A 19,213-nucleotide genomic window follows, 5' to 3' on the forward strand; every position below is an offset into this window, starting at 1 on the left:
ACAAGGTATTTTGATTTATTTCAATTTTTAGAAAAATGTAAAGATTTAGAAAAAAAATAAATATTTACAAATCTAAGAATCGGTGACAATTTTTTTCTTGGGTCTTCATAATAGACTATTCAGCATATTTAAACAGATGTTTATTGTCACAAAATTTATAATTACTTAATCGTACATTTTTAGATTTAAAAATTAATTGAAAACAAAAACGTTCTCAAATTAAACAAAAATTTTGTATAGATTATAATTATTCATCTTCGTTAATTCTACACAGTTTTTGTACAGGTTCATTAATTTCATCCACAATATCCATAATTTCTTGAAATAAATCAATTGTACCGAGCTTTAATTCATAGTCAAATTTGATTTTTTTATAAAAAATTAAGTAATCGTGTGGGGAAAAAATAAATATGTCATTTTAATTGCTTATTTGTCTAATTTGTAAAATTCATATTATAGTTTTCAAAAAGCGTATACAGGGTGAAATTTTTTCTAAGACCCAAACGAACTAATTTTTTTGAAGCCGGACCTGATTTTTTCTAGTTTGAATAAATCAGTTGATTAGGTGGTAATAGTGTAACGATTGACCAAAATAAGAGACACATCGATTTGACCGTTCAACAATTATGACGAATACAAATTTCTGTCAAAATGTGAAACTCGCCCTGTATATTATTAAACAATAGGATCAGACACTTTTTAATGGTCTTTTGTTATTCCCCATAGGAGCCTCTATACGAGGTAGGAGTATGTACAGTTCCTCATGACTCACCCTGTATAAATAGATATATACTATAATTAAATTTTTATATTTATTTAAAAATTTATAATATTTTATGAAAATATTTATCAAAATATATTAGTGTTAACATTGTAAATGAATGTTGAATAAAAAAGTCCATTTTCCAGAGTTTTCCGATTTTTCCGGTAAATTCAAATTAGCTGGTTGTTATTCTTTCGTCGAGTTACTCAAATTAAAAAAAATGTTCACAAAACATAAGACTACAATACGATTTCGATATATACTCCCATTTGTACCTCGTCCTCCCTACAGGGCGCCTCAAATTTAAAATAAGAAAAATATTTCTTTTCTTCCACCCGGTATAAGTACAAAAAAAAAGTTTGAGTAAACCTTTGCATAACTGTGTAAATACTAAAGAAAAGTCTAAAATAATAAAAAAAATTAGCGGAATCCGTTAATATGTTCACGAAAAAATCTACTATAAAAATTCAGCAGAATTTTCTGTATCCCTAACTTTTGACGAGCAGTTTATTAAGAAAATTAAATACCTACATGTATACGTATTTTATTTCAATTTATGCATATAATACCTAAAAGCACCTAAATTATTTAATTTTGAAGTTTGAACTCTTGACAAAACCGCATCCATAGAAAAAGTACAGTGTACAACACATAAGAAAGTGACATATTTCTCCCTCGCTTGAACGTGCCTCGGCTTGTGCCAACAAAAAACTTGTGCGCTCGTGAGAAATATTTCTTTTTTCTCACTTGTACAATATACTATTTAGCAATATTTATAATTTGTATTTTATTTAATTTTACTTACAGCCGGTTTCCGAAACGTTATTCAAATCTTCGATCATCTAATCGAGCTGTTAGATTTGATCAACTGTTAACCAGTGACGAGTTTCTCAAACGTCGATCATCTTAAAATTATATGATCGTAGAAAATCGATTATCTGACATACGATTTGGTATCGATACTGTCACAATCGGCTGTCATCCTTCAAAATTTCATTTTATAACCAAAAAATTTAAATCCATAGTAAATAACTACATAATTTATATAATTAAAAAATATATTAAAAATGAGCAATACAAACGGAAATCCTCCACGCAAAAATTATACTGAGAGAGAGAGAGAAATGTTTGCTGTTGGAAATAATTGGAAAGTAAGTACGAAATTTTCTAACTTACAGAACAAATTTCTAATTGTATTCTTGTTTTCAGATACAAGCATATTAAATTGAAAACAAATAATGTACCAATGCTATGTCCACCAACCAAAACAATGAAACCTGGGAAAAATAGCGCTGAATTTCCCAGAACTCCCAAGCAGCTGAACACTGCATATATAAACTTAAAAAGGGTCACTAGCCAAAAAGTAGCAGAGGAAAATGTAAGTGTATAAAACTTTCGGTTGATTTAGAGCTATATGGATTAATTACATTGCAGATTCAAAAATATAATGAGCAGAAGGTTTTGGACCAGTTGAAGAGAGACCAAACTGCGGACAAAGTAGGTATACTTAAATTTAAAGCTCTTAACACCAGGCCAGTCGAATTACACTATTTCTGAGTGAAATATTTTTATAAAAATATAATCCAATGAAACTAATTTTATGATGGGAACTAACCTAGTGTTGAGACAATAGAAGTTTAGTATTTGAGGGTGTTAACGCCAAAGAGGTGTAAGTCATATTTGTGAAATGATGGAAGTCTTGCTTTATAACTTTGATAAATAGACATTTTTTCATCAGGAAAAGTGGTGTAAGTATTTACAGTAAAAACTTACACACCACTTTTTCTCTGAAGAGGTCTGTCTATATAATATCAAGATTATAAAATAGGGCTTACATCATTTCAAGAATATGACTTACACCACTTTGATTTTAACCCTTTCATTTCTTAATCAGTAATGAACTAACGAATTGTTTTCAGAAAGACATACTTGCAACAGGTGGTGGCACATTTAGGCCTCGTCTCACAGATGTAGGGGCACAAATGTTGAGTTTGATTGGCAATCAAATCCAACCTTTACCCAACAGTTGTGACAGTGCATCTGGTTTCTTCACATCTGGTGAGTCCTTATTTTATTAATTTATTTAAATAAAGGTAACTAATTTTAAATTTATTTATATATATAAAGCTTGATCAATATTTCCAATATTATCTGAACAATAACCTGTATATGGTCTTGATCTGGACAAAACTTCTGAATTAGAACATTTTTTTGTTCAGCACGTTATCCACAAATGTAGTAGAGTGACCATTAGTTTAACTATTTAAAACTATTATCTGATAATGCTAGGTTTATGTATTCTATGGATGTAGCAATAGAAAGAAGCCACCTTCTGTTAAAAAGGATGATTAGAAGAGGGAGGTATGGTATAGTCGGTCTAGTCGGTTTTCTAAAGATTAACTTAAGTTTATCCATTGTTTCCGTAAGTATGTACATCCGGATGTAAGTTTTTGAGTGAATCTAGAATGTTTTTGGCATCTGAAAGATTTCCATCTAAATTGGATATTGTATCCTACAGTTCTAAGTCAATTTAAGATTTTTTGAAAGGTATTATTGTTTAAAGTTTGATTGTTAAAGATATTATTTCTATGTTGATCAATAATAAATCTGAGAACAAGGGTGATAAGCGGTTCCCCATAGCCAGACCTTGTGCCTATCTATAGACATCATTAAACAAAAAAAAGATCTTTTGTAAACCAAATTTAAGCAAACTCAAAATATGAGAATTAATATCAATAAATATTATTAATATGAATTAATTATTATAATTATTTATTCCAATTCTAAATTAAGGTAGATTATTCACTTAGCTATTAAGATAGCTAAAGTATATAAATAAAAGTAACTACCTACTTAATTCGAGAAAGATTTTTTTTATAAAGAAAAAACTATCTGGTACATCTAAAACAATTGAATTTTTTTTTATTTTTATAGTTGCACAAGACAGTCAAGTGGAAGTAGATTACCTACAATTGGAAGACACATAGCAGACATCCAATGTACCCTCTACTTCCACTGTGCTGCTCAGTACACCCACGACAACTGCTGTCCTGCCCAAGAAGACAGCCAAGATGTCTCAGGCTCGTTCAAAAAATAAAAAAGTAAAAGATATAGGGAGCGAAACCCTTAATGTATCTTTTACAAAAAAAATTGAAACAGCAAGACTAGAAAAAAGAAGTAAGATAGTATTTTTCAACAAGAAAAAAAGAAATTTTAGAAGTAGAGCTTCAAATAAAAAAATTCGATGTCAATAAATTATTCGGTAATAGTGGTTAGGTATGTACCTAATAAAGTAATTTTAAATAAAAATTGTAATTTCTTTAAATAATAAAATTAATAAAAAATGTGTTTTTCAAAGTTTATTTACCCACCTGTTAGAATGAGTTATTACCTACTAGCTTCATCCTCTGCTTCTTTGTCTTAATGCATTCCACAATTCTTCATTTGTTATGGTGTTGGGCCAATACATCTTCAGAATATTTTGTGGGAATCTATTTACAAAAACTCTTCCTTGCATTTCCTTCTGATATTGTTCATGTCTCACTCCCATATCGTAGTATCCCTCACATATAGTAGTATTGATTTGATGATACTATTAAATGTGTTTTGGCTAATTTATGTTGAGATATGATATGAGAGGATTTCAAAGGCCTGTTGTCTGTTGTTCTTTTTCCTATTCTATGTTTAATGTTTGCCTGGACTCCAACTTTTGCACTATTATACTATCAAGATAGCAGAATTCTTTAACCTGTTTTATTTCTTCTTGATTGATGTATAGTTTACCATGCTCACTTATTCCTATTCTCATCTCTACTATCTTATTAGTGATGATTTTAAGACCAACCTCATCTGCCTTTCCCTCCAGCTTCCTTATCACGTTCTTCATGTCATCTATTGTATGTGATATCAAGCAGATATCATATTGCATATCCCAATGTTGGATTCAATTGGCAACCAAATCTAATCTTTATACAACAGTTGCAGATGGTGCATCTGCTTACTTGCCATGTAGTGAGTCCTTATTTTATTTAATTATTTAACAAAAGGTAAGTAGTAATTCTAAATTAAATATTTAAAATTAAACATTATTTTTTTATTTTCACACTAACACAATATGTTGAAGTAGAGCTGAACTAATGCTCCTCTGTAGCACCATCTACATGTGTGGCCCAACATACAGTGAGCATGTAAAGGTTGGAATAAATTAATTTTCTCGAGAATGGACGATTTTGGAAAAAAATCCAGAAAGAGGTTAATTTTTATTTTTAAATTACGACTTTTTGGCATTATTATCATACTAGTGACGTCACCCATCTGGGCATGATTACGTCATCAATGATTTTTTTAAATTAGAATATTGGTCGTGTGGTGGCTCATTTGAAAGGTAATTGAATTTTCTAATCAGTAATATAAACATTAACATAATTACTTATACAGGCTGCCCAAAAATATTTTTTTTGATTAAATTTATTGACATAAAAAGAAGAATATAATATGTCATTTATTTAATTCAAAATACATTTTACTGCTCTTAGAAAACAGAAAGAAATGTTTATTTGAAAAATATTCTTTGCTTTTCGCTTAAATTAAATGTTCAAAGTGTCAAGAGGCAAGTGGGTGGCTGCTTTAATATTGAATTTAAGCAAAAAACAATATTTATTTGTCAAATAAACATTTTTTCCTGTATTCTGATAGCAGTAAAATGTATTTTGAATTAAATAAATTACAGACATTCTTCTTTTTATGTTAATAAATTTAATTAAAATTTTTTTTGGACAGCCTCTATAAATAATTATGTTATTGTTTATATTACTGAATAGAGAATTAACTTACCTTTCAGATGAGCTATCACAAGGCCCCTATTCTCGTTTAAAAAAGTCATGGATAACGTCATGACGCCCAGATGGGTGACGTCACTAGTATGACATATAGGCCAAAAAGTCGTAACTTAAAAATAAAAATTGACCTGTTTCGGGATTTATTTCCAAAATTGCCCATTCATGAAAAAATGAATTTATTCCAACCTTTACGTGCTCACTGTATAATTACACTATATATTTAATTTTAAAAATTAAATTATAATTAAATGACTAATAATTTTATTTATTTATTAAGCGCAACAGGCCTTGTAGGCCTAGGGCTAAAATGTTTACATTTCTGATTACATAAATAATATAGTAAATAACTGAATATAACTTATAAATTTTATTTAAATACACTTCAGTCTTTTTACACACTCCTTCACCACCTCTCTCCATCTCCTTCTGTCCAATGCTAGTTCTTTCCATCTCTCAATGTTACTTTTCTTCAAGTCTTCATATACACTGTCCTTCCATCTTTTCCTTGGCCTGCCTTTCCTCCTCTTTTGTATTGGTCTTCGTGAAAGTACCATTTTTGGCATTCGTTTACTTCCCATTCTCTCTATGTGCCCCAAGTATCGTATTCTCTGTGCTTTGATCGTCGTCGTAATCGTTGGCTCTTGATATAGTTCTTCCAATTCTTTATTGGTTCTTCTCACTAATAATTTTAAGTAAACACTAAAATACCCTTTATTTAATAACTATTTAACCTATATAATAACTAAAAAACTCTATTTAATAACTCTAAACAACTATTTATAAACATTAACAGCCCTTTGATCAACCAATAACCTCAAATTAGGTGACAGTTCCTTTTGGTCGCCGTGTGACATGCGAAATTGGTTAATCAGCGTTTCGGAAACTCAAAACACTTATGATCGGCTGTTAACTAACGATTAATCGTTTGTTAAATCATATGATCGACTGTTATTGAACTCCCGTTTAACTGGTGTTATTGAAACTCAAAATGCATTTGATCAACGATTAACCATCGATTACATAATTTTTGAGATGATCGTCCTTTCGGAAACCGGCTGTTAATTTATTATGCAGTTTTGTGTGATGTTAAATAAAAAAAAGTATAGAAACTACATAGTTATCTACTGTATAACATGCCACTAGTATTAAAATCGCCTTCTTGTGAAGTAATAATTTTTAGATATTATATTATATTGGGTTAATTTGCATATCGAAAAAAGTAGATGTTATGGAATTTTTTTATTACACGCTTATTAAAATTTAATTCCAGAATAAAGAAATATAGTAGGTAATTATTATAGGCATTGAATTTGTGATACCTACTCTTAAACACGTTCTGTAAAATGTGTTATTTTAAGAATACATAATATCAAAACAACGAGGAATTACTAAGATACCGGAACAAGAGGTTAGTAACGGCAACGGTAAGCTAAAACGTGGGTGTGTTAATATTCTTTGCTAAAACTATCTGCTGCTTTTAGCGGACGGCGGACACTAAACAGACCCGAACACAGCACACCCGCCGGCCCCCCGCGGGTGACCCGAAGAATTCGAAGATCTTCCAAGCTTATCTAGAGTGGGGAAACCGTATTTACGTTGAGAATGTAGGGGAGGCACTGAAAAATGAAGAAACCTTTTATGTTGGATTTCTTTCGACTGCCGCGTAATCATCATTCTCAAATATAGATGGCTATACTGTTCTGAGGGGAGAAAATTTGGCACGGTTTTGTTGTACAGCTTTGGCATTGATTATAGACACGGATAGATACCCAACGCTTATGGACGGAAGCGTGTCCCCTTTACCATCCAAAAAATTAAAATTTTAGTCAAGAATCAGCGACTCTAGTGGTTATTTCGTGAAATAGCCAGTTAGGAATTTGCTCTCGCAAGAGAATGATCGTAGAGTGACGTTCGGTTACCTCCCCTATCACTCCCACCACAACCAATTTATGGCAGTACCTACTAAATTAGAAAACGACCTTGACACGCAGAAAAGTGAAAAGTGAAGTAATAATCCTATTTAGCGTAGCGAACAGTTTGAATGTAATAACCTTGTCGATATTTAAGGGTTTTCTAAAATACGATAATAAATATGAGGTTCTCAACTGTACCGATCTGTCAACGGATAAAAATTGTTTGTATGTAATTTAGTATGTTAATAACACAAACCAAGGAGTGCCCGATATAATTTTAAAATTCTAAATATAAATTAATTAATAATAAAAAATTGACTTTTTTATAAATTTTAAAGAAAATTTTTCGACCCGGGCAGATATTATTTTAGATTTTTTGGATCATTTAAAACAAAAACGGTCTTTTAGACCAGGGTAGAAAAATAAATATGAGCGATTTCAGGGTAAAAATCAATACAGGTACAGTCGAACCCGCTTATTGGAATAGCCTTTGTGCCAACCAAAAGTATTCCTATAGCCGGGATATTCTAATAACCGATGATTGGTTACTACTATAAATGTTTCGGGACCTCAAATTTCTATTCCTATTCCTTAAACCGGGATATTCCTTTAAGAGGTATTCTAATAAGCGTGTTCGATTGTATTTGAAGGTGCTAAATGGTAGGATACGGATATAGTTAATTAAAAATACATACAGAGGTACTCGTAAATCGACTTCATTTTTTTTATAAAAAAAAGGCCAAAGTCAGAAAATATGGTTTTTTGCCTATAGCATTTTTATTTAATATCATATTTAAGCAAAAGTTTGATTTGATTGATTTAAATTTTTATAAGTTAAAATCCATAAAGAATTAACCGAGATAATTGCAAAAAACCACGTTTTTTGCATTATTTTGTAACTGTTAATAACTTTTAACAAAACGGCCGTAAGCAACTTATTGTACATTTATCACGAGGAAATTAAGTGCCTTTATTAGTGTACAAAATTTTAAGAAGATCTATTTGTTAGTTTACGAGTTATGTTTAAATGTTCATGGAATGTTTAAACAATTATTGTTGCCCTATAATAGTACATACATTCTTTCACAGTTTTTGCTCTAGATTTTAAAGAACCGCTTGGATTGACATGAAATTTGGCATACGTATAGCTTACATGTCAAAGAAAAAAGTGATATTGTGCCGATGTGTGCTTTTGCCCTGGGGTGACTTTCACCCCCTGTAGGGGGTGAAAAACTATATGTCCAAAATAAGTCCGGAAATGGGTAACTGACTAATTTTAAGTAACTTTTGTTCTATAGAGCTTTTTCGCCAAGTCAACACTTTTCTAGTTATTTTCGAGCGAATATGTTCATTTTTCAACAAAATATTCACATTTTTAGACGGTTTTTCGCAAATAACTCAAAAAGTAAGTATTTTGTCGAAAAAAACGATCTTAGCAAAAATATAGCTTATAAAAAAGTAAAAAAACGGTGTATGACTTAGGTCTCTGGATTTCGTAGAACCAGAGTTATAGCCAATGAAAAATTGATTCATATTCACCAAATTTCAAATAGAATATTTCGACGAGAAATATCCAAAAAATTAAGCACTTTTTGGGGAAAACCCATTTTAACTCTTCTAAAGTGTTTAAAAAAACCTTTATATTTCTGTTTTTACAAAAAGTTTCTAGCATTAAATTTAAGCAAGTTACGCTCAAAATAAAGTTGGTCCCTTTTGTTTTGGCAAAAAAAATCGGGAAGACCACCCCCTAATTAGCAACTTAAATGAAATTAATCTTTACCGCCCCACAAATTATTTTACTTATGTTGTGTTTATATGATCTGTAAGTTTCATCAATTCAAAGTGCTTAATTTTGAAAAAATTTAGTTTCAAAGTAAAATTTTTAAAAATTTTATTTTGAAAAATAGGTTTTGTTTTCAAAATAACTTAAAAATTGTTAGAGATACCAAAAATCTCGAAAAACAAAAAAAGTAAGCATTGCTTTTTTTATTAAGCTTTTTTTAAACACTTTAAATAAGTTGTAATGAGTTTTCCCCGAAATGTGATTCATTTTTGGATATTTCATGTTAAAGTATTCCATTTGGAATTTGACGAATATGAATCTATTTTTCATTAGCTATAAGTCTGCTTCTACTAGGTAAAGAGACGTGATCTATACACCATTTCTTTAAATTTCTTACAGGCTATATTTTTTCTACGAATGATTTTTCGACAAAATACTTACTATTTGAGTTATTTGCGAAAAACCGTCTAAAAGCGTGGTTATTTTGTTGAAAAAATGAACATATTCACTGGCAAATAACTCACAAAGTATTGACTTAGTGAAAAAACTCTATAGAACAAAAGTTACTTAAAATTAGTCAGTTTATCCATTTCCTGACTTACTTAAGACGAATATTTTTTCACCCTCAAAAGTGGGGTGGAAACCACCCCCAGGGCAAAAGCACACATCGGCACAATATCACTTTTTTTCTTTGACTTGTTAGCTATGTGTATGCCAAATTTCATGTCAATCCAAGCGGTTCTTTAAAATTTAGAGGTTTTGCAATATTTTACCGTTAAAGAACGGACTACTAGGAATATTTTGAGAGCTGTTTGGCAAAGTGCAATGAGTTCTTAAAGACTCAAAGTACTAAGAAAGTTAAAAAAAAATAATATATTTGTTTTTTTAATGTTAAGCAAGTAGCTAAAAAATGGTGAGTTTTTTCCTTATAAACAGTTAGAATATCTTTGTCATTTTTTCTGATAAATAATTATAATTGATTGTATCAAAAATCTGGTAAAAAACACACATTAAAAAAGAAAAAAACAACTTTCTAGGACCAATAATAGTCAAGTTATACTTTTTTTTTTGAAAAATCACATCTCTATTGTTTATAAATATTAAGAGTTGAAATTTTTACAGAATGATAATAAATATGTTTGTTTTATATTTCAATTGAAGTACGAAATATCTTCTATTTAAAACGAGTAATAACCCTTTAAAGTGAAGCTGGGACCGCGTAATGGGGAAGATTATCGGAGTCCAGTTTAGCGCGTCGAGATTTTGCTATAGAAAGTTCAATTTGAAGCGCTTGAAAAATTTTATATCTTAGCTTCCAGAGAATGTAGAGCCTTTATTTTTTTTAATTGGAGTAACTCGACGAAAGAATAGCAACTAGCTAATTTTCATTTTCCGGAAAAATGCACTTTTTTATTCAACATGCATTTACAACGTTAACACATAGAATTTCATAAATATTGTGACGCTATTTATAACAGTCTGCTCACAGATTGGCCTATCCTGACTGAACAATCTAGTCGTTACTGGAGAACGCGCGAAACAGTTATTCGTTTTCCACGGCGTTCGGGACGAACGCTGCCGAAGTATATATAGGACTGAAATTCAAGCACAGGCCAGTCAGTCAACGAATGAGCCGCGACGCGTAATATAATTGTACTCGATTCGGATTTAATGAAATGTATATATTAGTTATCGTTATGTTTAGTTAATTAAATCATAAATTTGAGTTGTAAATAAATTAGATGTGTTAGTTGGTGTTATTTGTAATCATTAAAAATAAATAAGTGATGTAAATAAAATAATATAAGTAAGTCTTCCTTTATTTAAATTAAACTTAGTGACTAAAGATATAAATAAATAAAATAGTAGAGTCAATCGCGTAACAAAATGGTGCAGAAGTGAGGATACTTGAAATACATAAATTTATCGTAAATTTTCGGTTTAAATAGAGTGTGGAACTTTTAAAAATAAATAAAATATAAATCGTAATAAATAAAGTGTGTGACAATGTCTTCACAACATAAGAAAATCACTTAATTGATCGTTAAGGAGCTCAGCAACCAGTTAGAAGAGAGAGACATGGACACTACAGGGAAAAAGGCTGATCTAGTCGAACGTCTAAAGAACGCTCTTCAAGAAGAGGGTCAAGATCCAGAAACCTATTTGTTTGAAGACAAGCATGCTGCTGTGATCTCGTCGATTTCGAAAGTTTCCTCCGATGTTTCTAAAGTTTCGACAGACATTACATTGTTAGAGAGCAAAGTTTCTAGCGAAATCTCCCAAGTTTCCTCCGATGTTTCTAAAGTTTCGACAGACATTACATCGTTAGAGAGCAAAGTTTCTAGTGAAATCTCCCAAGTTTCGACAGACATTACATCGCTGGAGAACAAAGTTTCAACAGAGATCACATCGTTAGAGAAAAAGGTTTCTAGTGAAATTTCCCAAGTTTCCTCGGATGTTTTGAAGGTTTCGACAGACATTGCATCATTAGAGAAGAAAGTTTCGGGTGATATTTCATCCCTTGACAGCAAAATGACTAACGAGATCTCTAAAGTCACTTCGGATTTTGACGACAAGATATCGTCCATAAAATCTACCTTTGAAGAAAAGATCAAGGAAATAGAAAAGAAACTGGAGGAAACGGAAAAAGTGGACAAAGTGGTGGAACCCATCTTAACAGATATTAAAGATGATGAAACCAAATACAAGTTGGGGCCACAGTAGATAGTTGAAGGGAGTGTGAGTCTTGCTCGTGTTAAGGTGCCAAATTTCGACGGAAAGTCTTCCTGGAACAGTTATGTGAAACAGTTCGAAGCAGGTGCAAGAGCGAACGGATGGTCTGAAAAAGACAAAGCTGTAAACCTGGTTATTGCTCTTCGAGGAGAGGCTTTAGATATACTTGAGACCATAGCAGTAGAGGAAACTAATGATTATGAACAACTTATGAAGAGACTAAACATGCGCTATGGGCAGGAACATTTGGAGTATGTCTATCAGGCGCGGCTTAAAAATCGACGACAAAAGAAAGATGAAGCTCTTCAAGAATACGAGGTCGATATTGCCAGGTTAGTACGGTATGCATATCCAACAGCTCCCGAAGACATGATTGAAAAGTTGGCTGTTCAAACATTCATTGATGGCCTTCGTGATCATGAAATGCAAAGAACACTGCGGTTAGCTCGTCACAAGACGCTGGTCGATGTCTTGTCTGCCGCCCTCGAATACGAATCAGCTACCCAGGCCTCTGGCGGGTACAGTAAAGTTAGGACCGTGAAAGAGGAAGAGGATGAAGACAAACTTGACCAGCTGGTAAATATGGTGAAAGGCTTTACATCGAAGAAAACAAAGACCATGAATTGCTGCAATTGTGGTGAAAAGGGGTACGCACGGAGTTTAAGGAAGAACGCAAATCAAGAAACTCACCAGCAGGAAATAAGAGAACGCACAGACCCTAGGGGGGCAGCCTCGACTCAGAACTCCTCTAAAGACCATCTAATACTAATAGCTTCTTTGAAATGTCGTGAAGATAATGTATATGTAGATGGAGAAATAAATGGTAAAAAGTATACATTGTTGGTGGATACCGGAGCTACCAGGACCATTATACGACCGTCAGTTATAAACAGTCGTAAGAAACTCTTACCAACGAGGTTGCGACTGCGGACTGCCACAGGTGAAAATGCCAACATCCACGGAGAAATCCAGGTACAATTGGGGATTGGAGCAGAAAAGTTCGTCCATACTGTCATAGTTGCAGACATCGAAGAAGATGTTATATTAGGAATGGACGTGATGAATTTGCGTGGATTTCAATTGGATTTTAAGAACAGGGTAATCAAAGTTGGCAACGAGGAGGTATTTCTTCATCCACATGATGACAGAACTGTGCTAGCAGCCATTAAAGAAGATACAGTTGTGCCTGCGAGGAGTGAAACGATCATCGTAGCGCGGCTACAGGGAACTGTAGAAGAAGGAACGCCTGTTATGATGGAGCCATGGAACCACGACGAGGAGGTTGGCCGAGGAATCATAATTGGAAAGGAATTGGTTACTTCTGCTAAAGAAATTCCCGTGAGATTGATTAATGTTAATGACTACCCAGTGACCATCAAGAAGGAGACAAAAGTAGGAACTTGTGTACCCGTGACGTCCATAATCCGTCAGACAACAACATCAGATAATTCCAACGACAAGTTCGACCAAATGGTTGCAGTTGCGGGCCAATCTCTGAATCAAGTGAAGAAAAGGAAATTAAGGGAATTTCTTAGGCAATATCGTGACATATTCGTACCGAAAGGAGGAAAGACAGGAAGAACGACAGTTGTCAAACATAAAATTGACACTGGTACCGCTAGGCCAATTCGTCAATCAGCTCGACGATTACCACAGGCGAAGAGAGAGGAAGCTGAAAGGATTGTTCAAGAAATGAAGAAAGACGGGGTGATAGAAACTTCTACGAGCCCATGGGTCTCTCCGGTGGTCCTGGTCAAGAAGAAAGATGGAACTACGAGGTTCTGTGTGGACTACCGTTTGTTGAACAATGTTACCAAGAAAGATAGTTATCCTCTGCCTCGGATCGACGACACGTTGGACACATTAGCTGGAAGTAAATTGTTTTCTACGTTGGACTTGAAGTCTGGATATTGGCAGGTAGAAATGGATCCAGTGGACAAAGAGAAGACGGCCTTTACGACAGGATCTGGATTATGGGAATTCAACGTTATGCCGTTTGGACTCTGTAATGCTCCTGCGACATTTGAGAGGCTGATGGAAAATGTGTTGAGAGGGTTATCTTGGAAAACATGCCTGGTGTATTTAGACGACATAATCGTTTTGGGGGAGACGTTTGAAGACCACCTGAAGAATTTAGAAGACGTTTTTAATCGACTTAAAGCTGCCCAGTTAATGTTAAATCCCAAGAAATGCCAGCTATTTCAAAGTAAAGTCAATTATTTAGGCCATATAGTCAGCAAAGAAGGAGTGGCCGTGGACAAAGGAAAAATCGATTCCATTAAGGAATGGCCTGAACCAACTGATAAACATCAAGTGAGAAGTTTTCTGGGACTATGTACTTACTACCGGAGGTTCATTAAGAAGTTTGTAGATATCGCTAAGCCATTAACGCGACTTACAGAGGAAGCAAGAGATTATTGCTGGGATGGAGACTGCCAAACGGCCTTTGAAACTTTGAAGAGGCATTTAATTACAGCGCCAATATTAGGGTATCCACTGCCAGAAGGAGAGTTCATCTTAGATACGGATGCAAGTAATGTGGGAATTGGAGGAGTGCTGTCGCAGATCCAAGGAGGACAGGAACGAGTCCTTGGATATTTTAGTAAAGTGCTTTCAAAACCTGAACGAAATTATTGCGTCACGAGAAGAGAACTTCTAGCAGTAGTAAAATCAGTGGAACACTTCTATCAATACCTCTACGGAAGGAAGTTTCTAATCCGAACCGACCATGCCGCCCTTAAATGGTTAATGCAGTTTAAGAATCCAGAGGGTCAGATAGCCAGATGGATTGAACGACTTCAAGAATATGATTTCAAGATCGAGCATCGGGCCGGAGTTAGCCACAGAAACGCTGATTCTCTATCTAGAAGACCGTGTCCAGCAGAATGTTCCCATTGCAACAAAACAGAGTCGAAGGAAGCAGCAGTACTAAGAACAACAGTGGTCAACGACGAGTGGACGCCTACCAAGATCAAGGAAGAACAAGAAAAAGATCCAGTTTTACAGAAGATTCGAAAATGGAAAGAAGAAAATCGTCGACCATCTTGGCAAGAAATATCAAGCCTAGGCTCAGTAGTTAAGACGTATTGGGCCCAGTGGGACTCATTTATCTTGGAAGACAGTTTGCTTAAACGAGTAATAGAAAATGATGATGGTTCAGTGAGGAGAACACAGTTGGTGATTCCAAAGAGCAGAGTAGCCGAAGTACTTCGTCAGTTACACGACAGTCCATCACGAGGGCATTTTGGTGTAAAGAAGACCCTTCAGAGAATTCGGGAACGATTTTATTGGATGAATAGTTCCGACGATGTGAAGGACTGGTGTAAGAAATGTACTACCTGTGCTACAAGTAACGGACCCTACCGGAAAAGAAAGGCTCCTATGAGACAATACAATGTTGGAAGTCCGTTTGAAAGAATAGCTTTGGATATTGCCGGGCCATTTCCAGAAAATGACAATGGATGCAAATACATGTTGGTGGTAATGGATTACTTCACGAAATGGGTTGAGATCTACGCAATTCCAGACCAGAAGGCCGCCACTATTGCAGATGTGCTAATCAGAGACTGTATCAGCCGATTCGGAGTACCTCTGGAGATCCATAGTGACCAAGGAAGAAACTTTGAGGGCGATCTATTTCAAGGAATCTGTGATAAACTAGGCATGAAGAAGACAAGAACCACGGCCTATCACCCGCAATCGGATGGAATGGTGGAGCGTATGAATAGGACAGTCGGCAAGTATTTGACAAAGATGGTGTCCAATCATCAACGAGACTGGGACCAGTACCTTCCGTTCTTCGCAATGGCCTATAGATCTGCTGTTAATGAATCAACTGGTCAAACACCAGCAAAAGTCCTATTTGGACGTGAGATGCGTCTACCCTGTGATCTAGAGTTTGGATGTCGACCTGGAGAAGATGTTGCTGGTGAGGATTACGTGAATGAATTACGAAGAAGAATGGACGATATACATGAGTTGGTCCGTTCTAATCTTCAGATCGCTAGCGACCGAATGAAGAAACGATACGATACCCAAGCTGAGAAGGGATGTTTCAAGGAGAACGACAAAGTCTGGCTTTATAATCCAAAGAAGCGAACAGGTTGTTCTCCCAAGTTGCAGCAGTTCTGGGAAGGTCCGTACCTCATTGTCAAGAAAATCAATGACGTTATCTACCGAATAAGCAAGATTCCTAGGGGAAAGCCGATGATAGTCCACCATAACCGGTTGGCGCCGTACGAGGGAGACCACGACGTAGATGAAGAAGCGGAAGTCAACCAAGTTCGAGAAATACCTGACCTTACCTTTGAAGAGTTCATGGGTGCCTACGGAGGTACCGGTAAAGCAAGACATGGTGTTACCACTGAAGAAAAGCGAGATCTTCTCGCACTTCCCGATGACTATTCGCTGGCCCATACTATCCCGGCCAGTATCAAAGACGCACGAGGGTTGGCATCCGCCTTCCGAAGGAAGTTTGGTCGAGTTGCAGAACTTCAATGCCAACTGCCAGCTCCTGGCAAAGCATTGAAACTCCAAGATGCATCACGTTACCTATTCTATCTGGTAACAAAAGACACTGTCCATGACCAACCTACCTACCAAGATGTATGGGATGCATTAATTCAATTGAGAGAGCACGTGTTGGAGTCCGACGTGCAAAAGTTAGCCATGCCAAAGTTAGAATGCCGCCAATTAGACTGGAGAGTTATCCGAAATATGGTAGAAGAAATTTTCCAAGACACCGAGGTCCAGGTGTTAGTCTGTTGCAATCCGCATAGTTACTGGTGCGGAGAGAAGACCGTCCCCTGTCACTTTTATACAACTGGGAGTTGTAAAAGAGGGTCCAGTTGCAGATACCAGCATCCAGTTCCAGTCCCGACAAGGTTCCAGGAGGAACCATCTTTTAAGGAGGGGGCAATGTGACGCTATTTATAACAGTCTGCTCACAGATTGGCCTATCCTGACTGAACAATCTAGTCGTTACTGGAGAACGCGCGAAACAGCTATTCCTTTTCCACGGCGTTCGGGACGAACGCTGCCGAAGTATATATAGGACTGAAATTCAAGCACAGGCCAGTCAGTCAACGAATGAGCCGCGACGCGTAATATAATTGTACTCGATTCGGATTTAATGAAATGTATATATTAGTTATCGTTATGTTTAGTTAATTAAATCATAAATTTGAGTTGTAAATAAATTAGATGTGTTAGTTGGTGTTATTTGTAATCATTAAAAATAAATAAGTGATGTAAATAAAATAATATAAGTAAGTCTTCCTTTATTTAAATTAAACTTAGTGACTAAAGATATAAATAAATAAAATAGTAGAGTCAATCGCGTAACAATATTGTCATAAAATATTATAAATTTGTGAATGAATATTAAAATAAAATTATATTATATATCTATTTATATACAGGTTGGTTCATTTTATTCGCGTCGGTGTCTGTATGGAAAACGACTTGATTTAAAAAAAATTCTTCATAGAAATATACAGGGCCATTAGCACTACAATCTAAAAATAATGTGAATTATACAGGGTGCTTCAAAAAAGAGTGGTATATATCAAAGATATATTTTTTTATGGAGCACCCTACACCTGATGAAATTTTTAAATTGCCCTTAAAAAAGAAGCTAGACTATACCTAAGTACAGGGTATTTTGATTTATTTCAATTTTTAGAAAAATGTAAAGATTTAGAAAAAAATAAATATTTACAAATCTAAGAATCGGTGACAATTTGTTTCTTGGATCTTCATAATAGACTATTCAGCATATTTAAACAGATGTTTATTGTAACAAAATTTATAATTACTTAATCGTACATTTTTAGATTTAAAAATTAATTGAAAACAAAAACGTTCTCAAATTAAACAAAAATTTTGTATAGATTATAATTATTCATCTTCGTTAATTCTACACAGTTTTTGTACAGGTTCATTAATTTCATCCACATTATCCATAATTTCTTGAAATAAATCAATTGTACCGAGCTTTGTATAAATTGCAAAGAAAAAAGATGCTACAACCTTTTGACAGTTATTATAGATGACGAAAGTGGACGCTGAAGAAGATTTGTTTTAAAAAATTAGGGATAATGTTGAAGAAATTAATGAACCTGTACCTAAACTGTGTAGAATTAACGAAGATCCATAATTATAATCTATACACACATTTTTTTTTTCAATTTGAGAAGGGTTTTGTTTTCAATTAGTTTTTAAATCTAAACATGTACTATTAAGTAAGTATAAATTTTGTTACAATAAACATCTGTTTAAAAATGCTGAATAGTCTATTATGAAGATCTAAGAAAAAATTTGTCAGCGACTCTTAGATTTGAAAATATTTATTTTTTTCTAAAATTTTATCTTTTTGTAAAAATTTAAATGAATTAAAATACCCTGTACTTAGGTATAGCTTATTTTTTAAAAGCAATTTAAAATTTTCATCATTTCTAGGATGTTCCATAAAAAATATATCTTTGATATACCACTCTTTTTGTAGCACTCTGTATAATTCACATTATTTTTAAATTGTAGTATTCATTGCCCTATATTTTGAAGAAATTTTTTTAAACCAAGTCGTTTTCCGTACAGACACCGATGCGAATAAAATGAACCACCCTGTATAGAGGGTGAGTCATGAGGAACTGTACATACTCCTACCTCGTATAGAGGCTCCTATGGTGAATAATAAATGACCATTAAAAAGTGTCTGCTCCCATTGTTTAATAATATACAGGGCGAGTTTCACATTTTGACAGAAATTTGTATTCGCCATAATTTTTGAATGGTCAGATCGATGTGTCTCTTATTTTGGTCAATCGTTACACTATTACCACCTTATCAACTGATTTACTCAAACTAGAAAAAAATCAGGTCCGGCTTCAAAAAAATTAGTTCGTTTGGGTCTTATAAAAAATTTCACCCTGTATACGCTTTTTGAAAACTATAATATGAATTTTATAAATTAGACAAATAAGCAATTAAAATGACATATTTATTTTTTCCCCACACGATTACTTAATTTTTTATAAAAAAATCAAATTTGACTATGAATTAAAAGTTTGGTAAAATGAGCCATAGATTAAAAAAAAAATAACTTTTATTAAAAAAATTAATTTTTGTTAACAAATATTTAATTTATATTACCACAAAATCAACTGATTTATACAAACTAGAA

At 33.8% G+C, this 19,213-nt stretch overlaps 1 protein-coding gene across 1 annotated transcript; it reads left to right on the top strand.

Moving 5' to 3' along the window:
* The first annotated feature begins 1,562 nt into the window (after positions 1 to 1,562).
* LOC126886579 (uncharacterized) lies at positions 1,563 to 4,109 on the top strand. The gene is made up of 5 exons (XM_050653532.1): positions 1,563 to 1,914; positions 1,973 to 2,141; positions 2,198 to 2,260; positions 2,683 to 2,821; positions 3,698 to 4,109. The coding sequence occupies exons 2-5, from the start codon at positions 2,010 to 2,012 to the stop codon at positions 3,748 to 3,750; spliced, it is 387 nt and encodes a 128-aa protein (XP_050509489.1). The 5' UTR covers positions 1,563 to 1,914; positions 1,973 to 2,009; the 3' UTR covers positions 3,751 to 4,109.
* The last annotated feature ends 15,104 nt before the right edge of the window (positions 4,110 to 19,213 follow it).

Source organism: Diabrotica virgifera, chromosome 6, assembly GCF_917563875.1.
Source record: "Diabrotica virgifera virgifera chromosome 6, PGI_DIABVI_V3a".
Lineage (NCBI taxonomy): Eukaryota > Metazoa > Arthropoda > Insecta > Coleoptera > Chrysomelidae > Diabrotica > Diabrotica virgifera.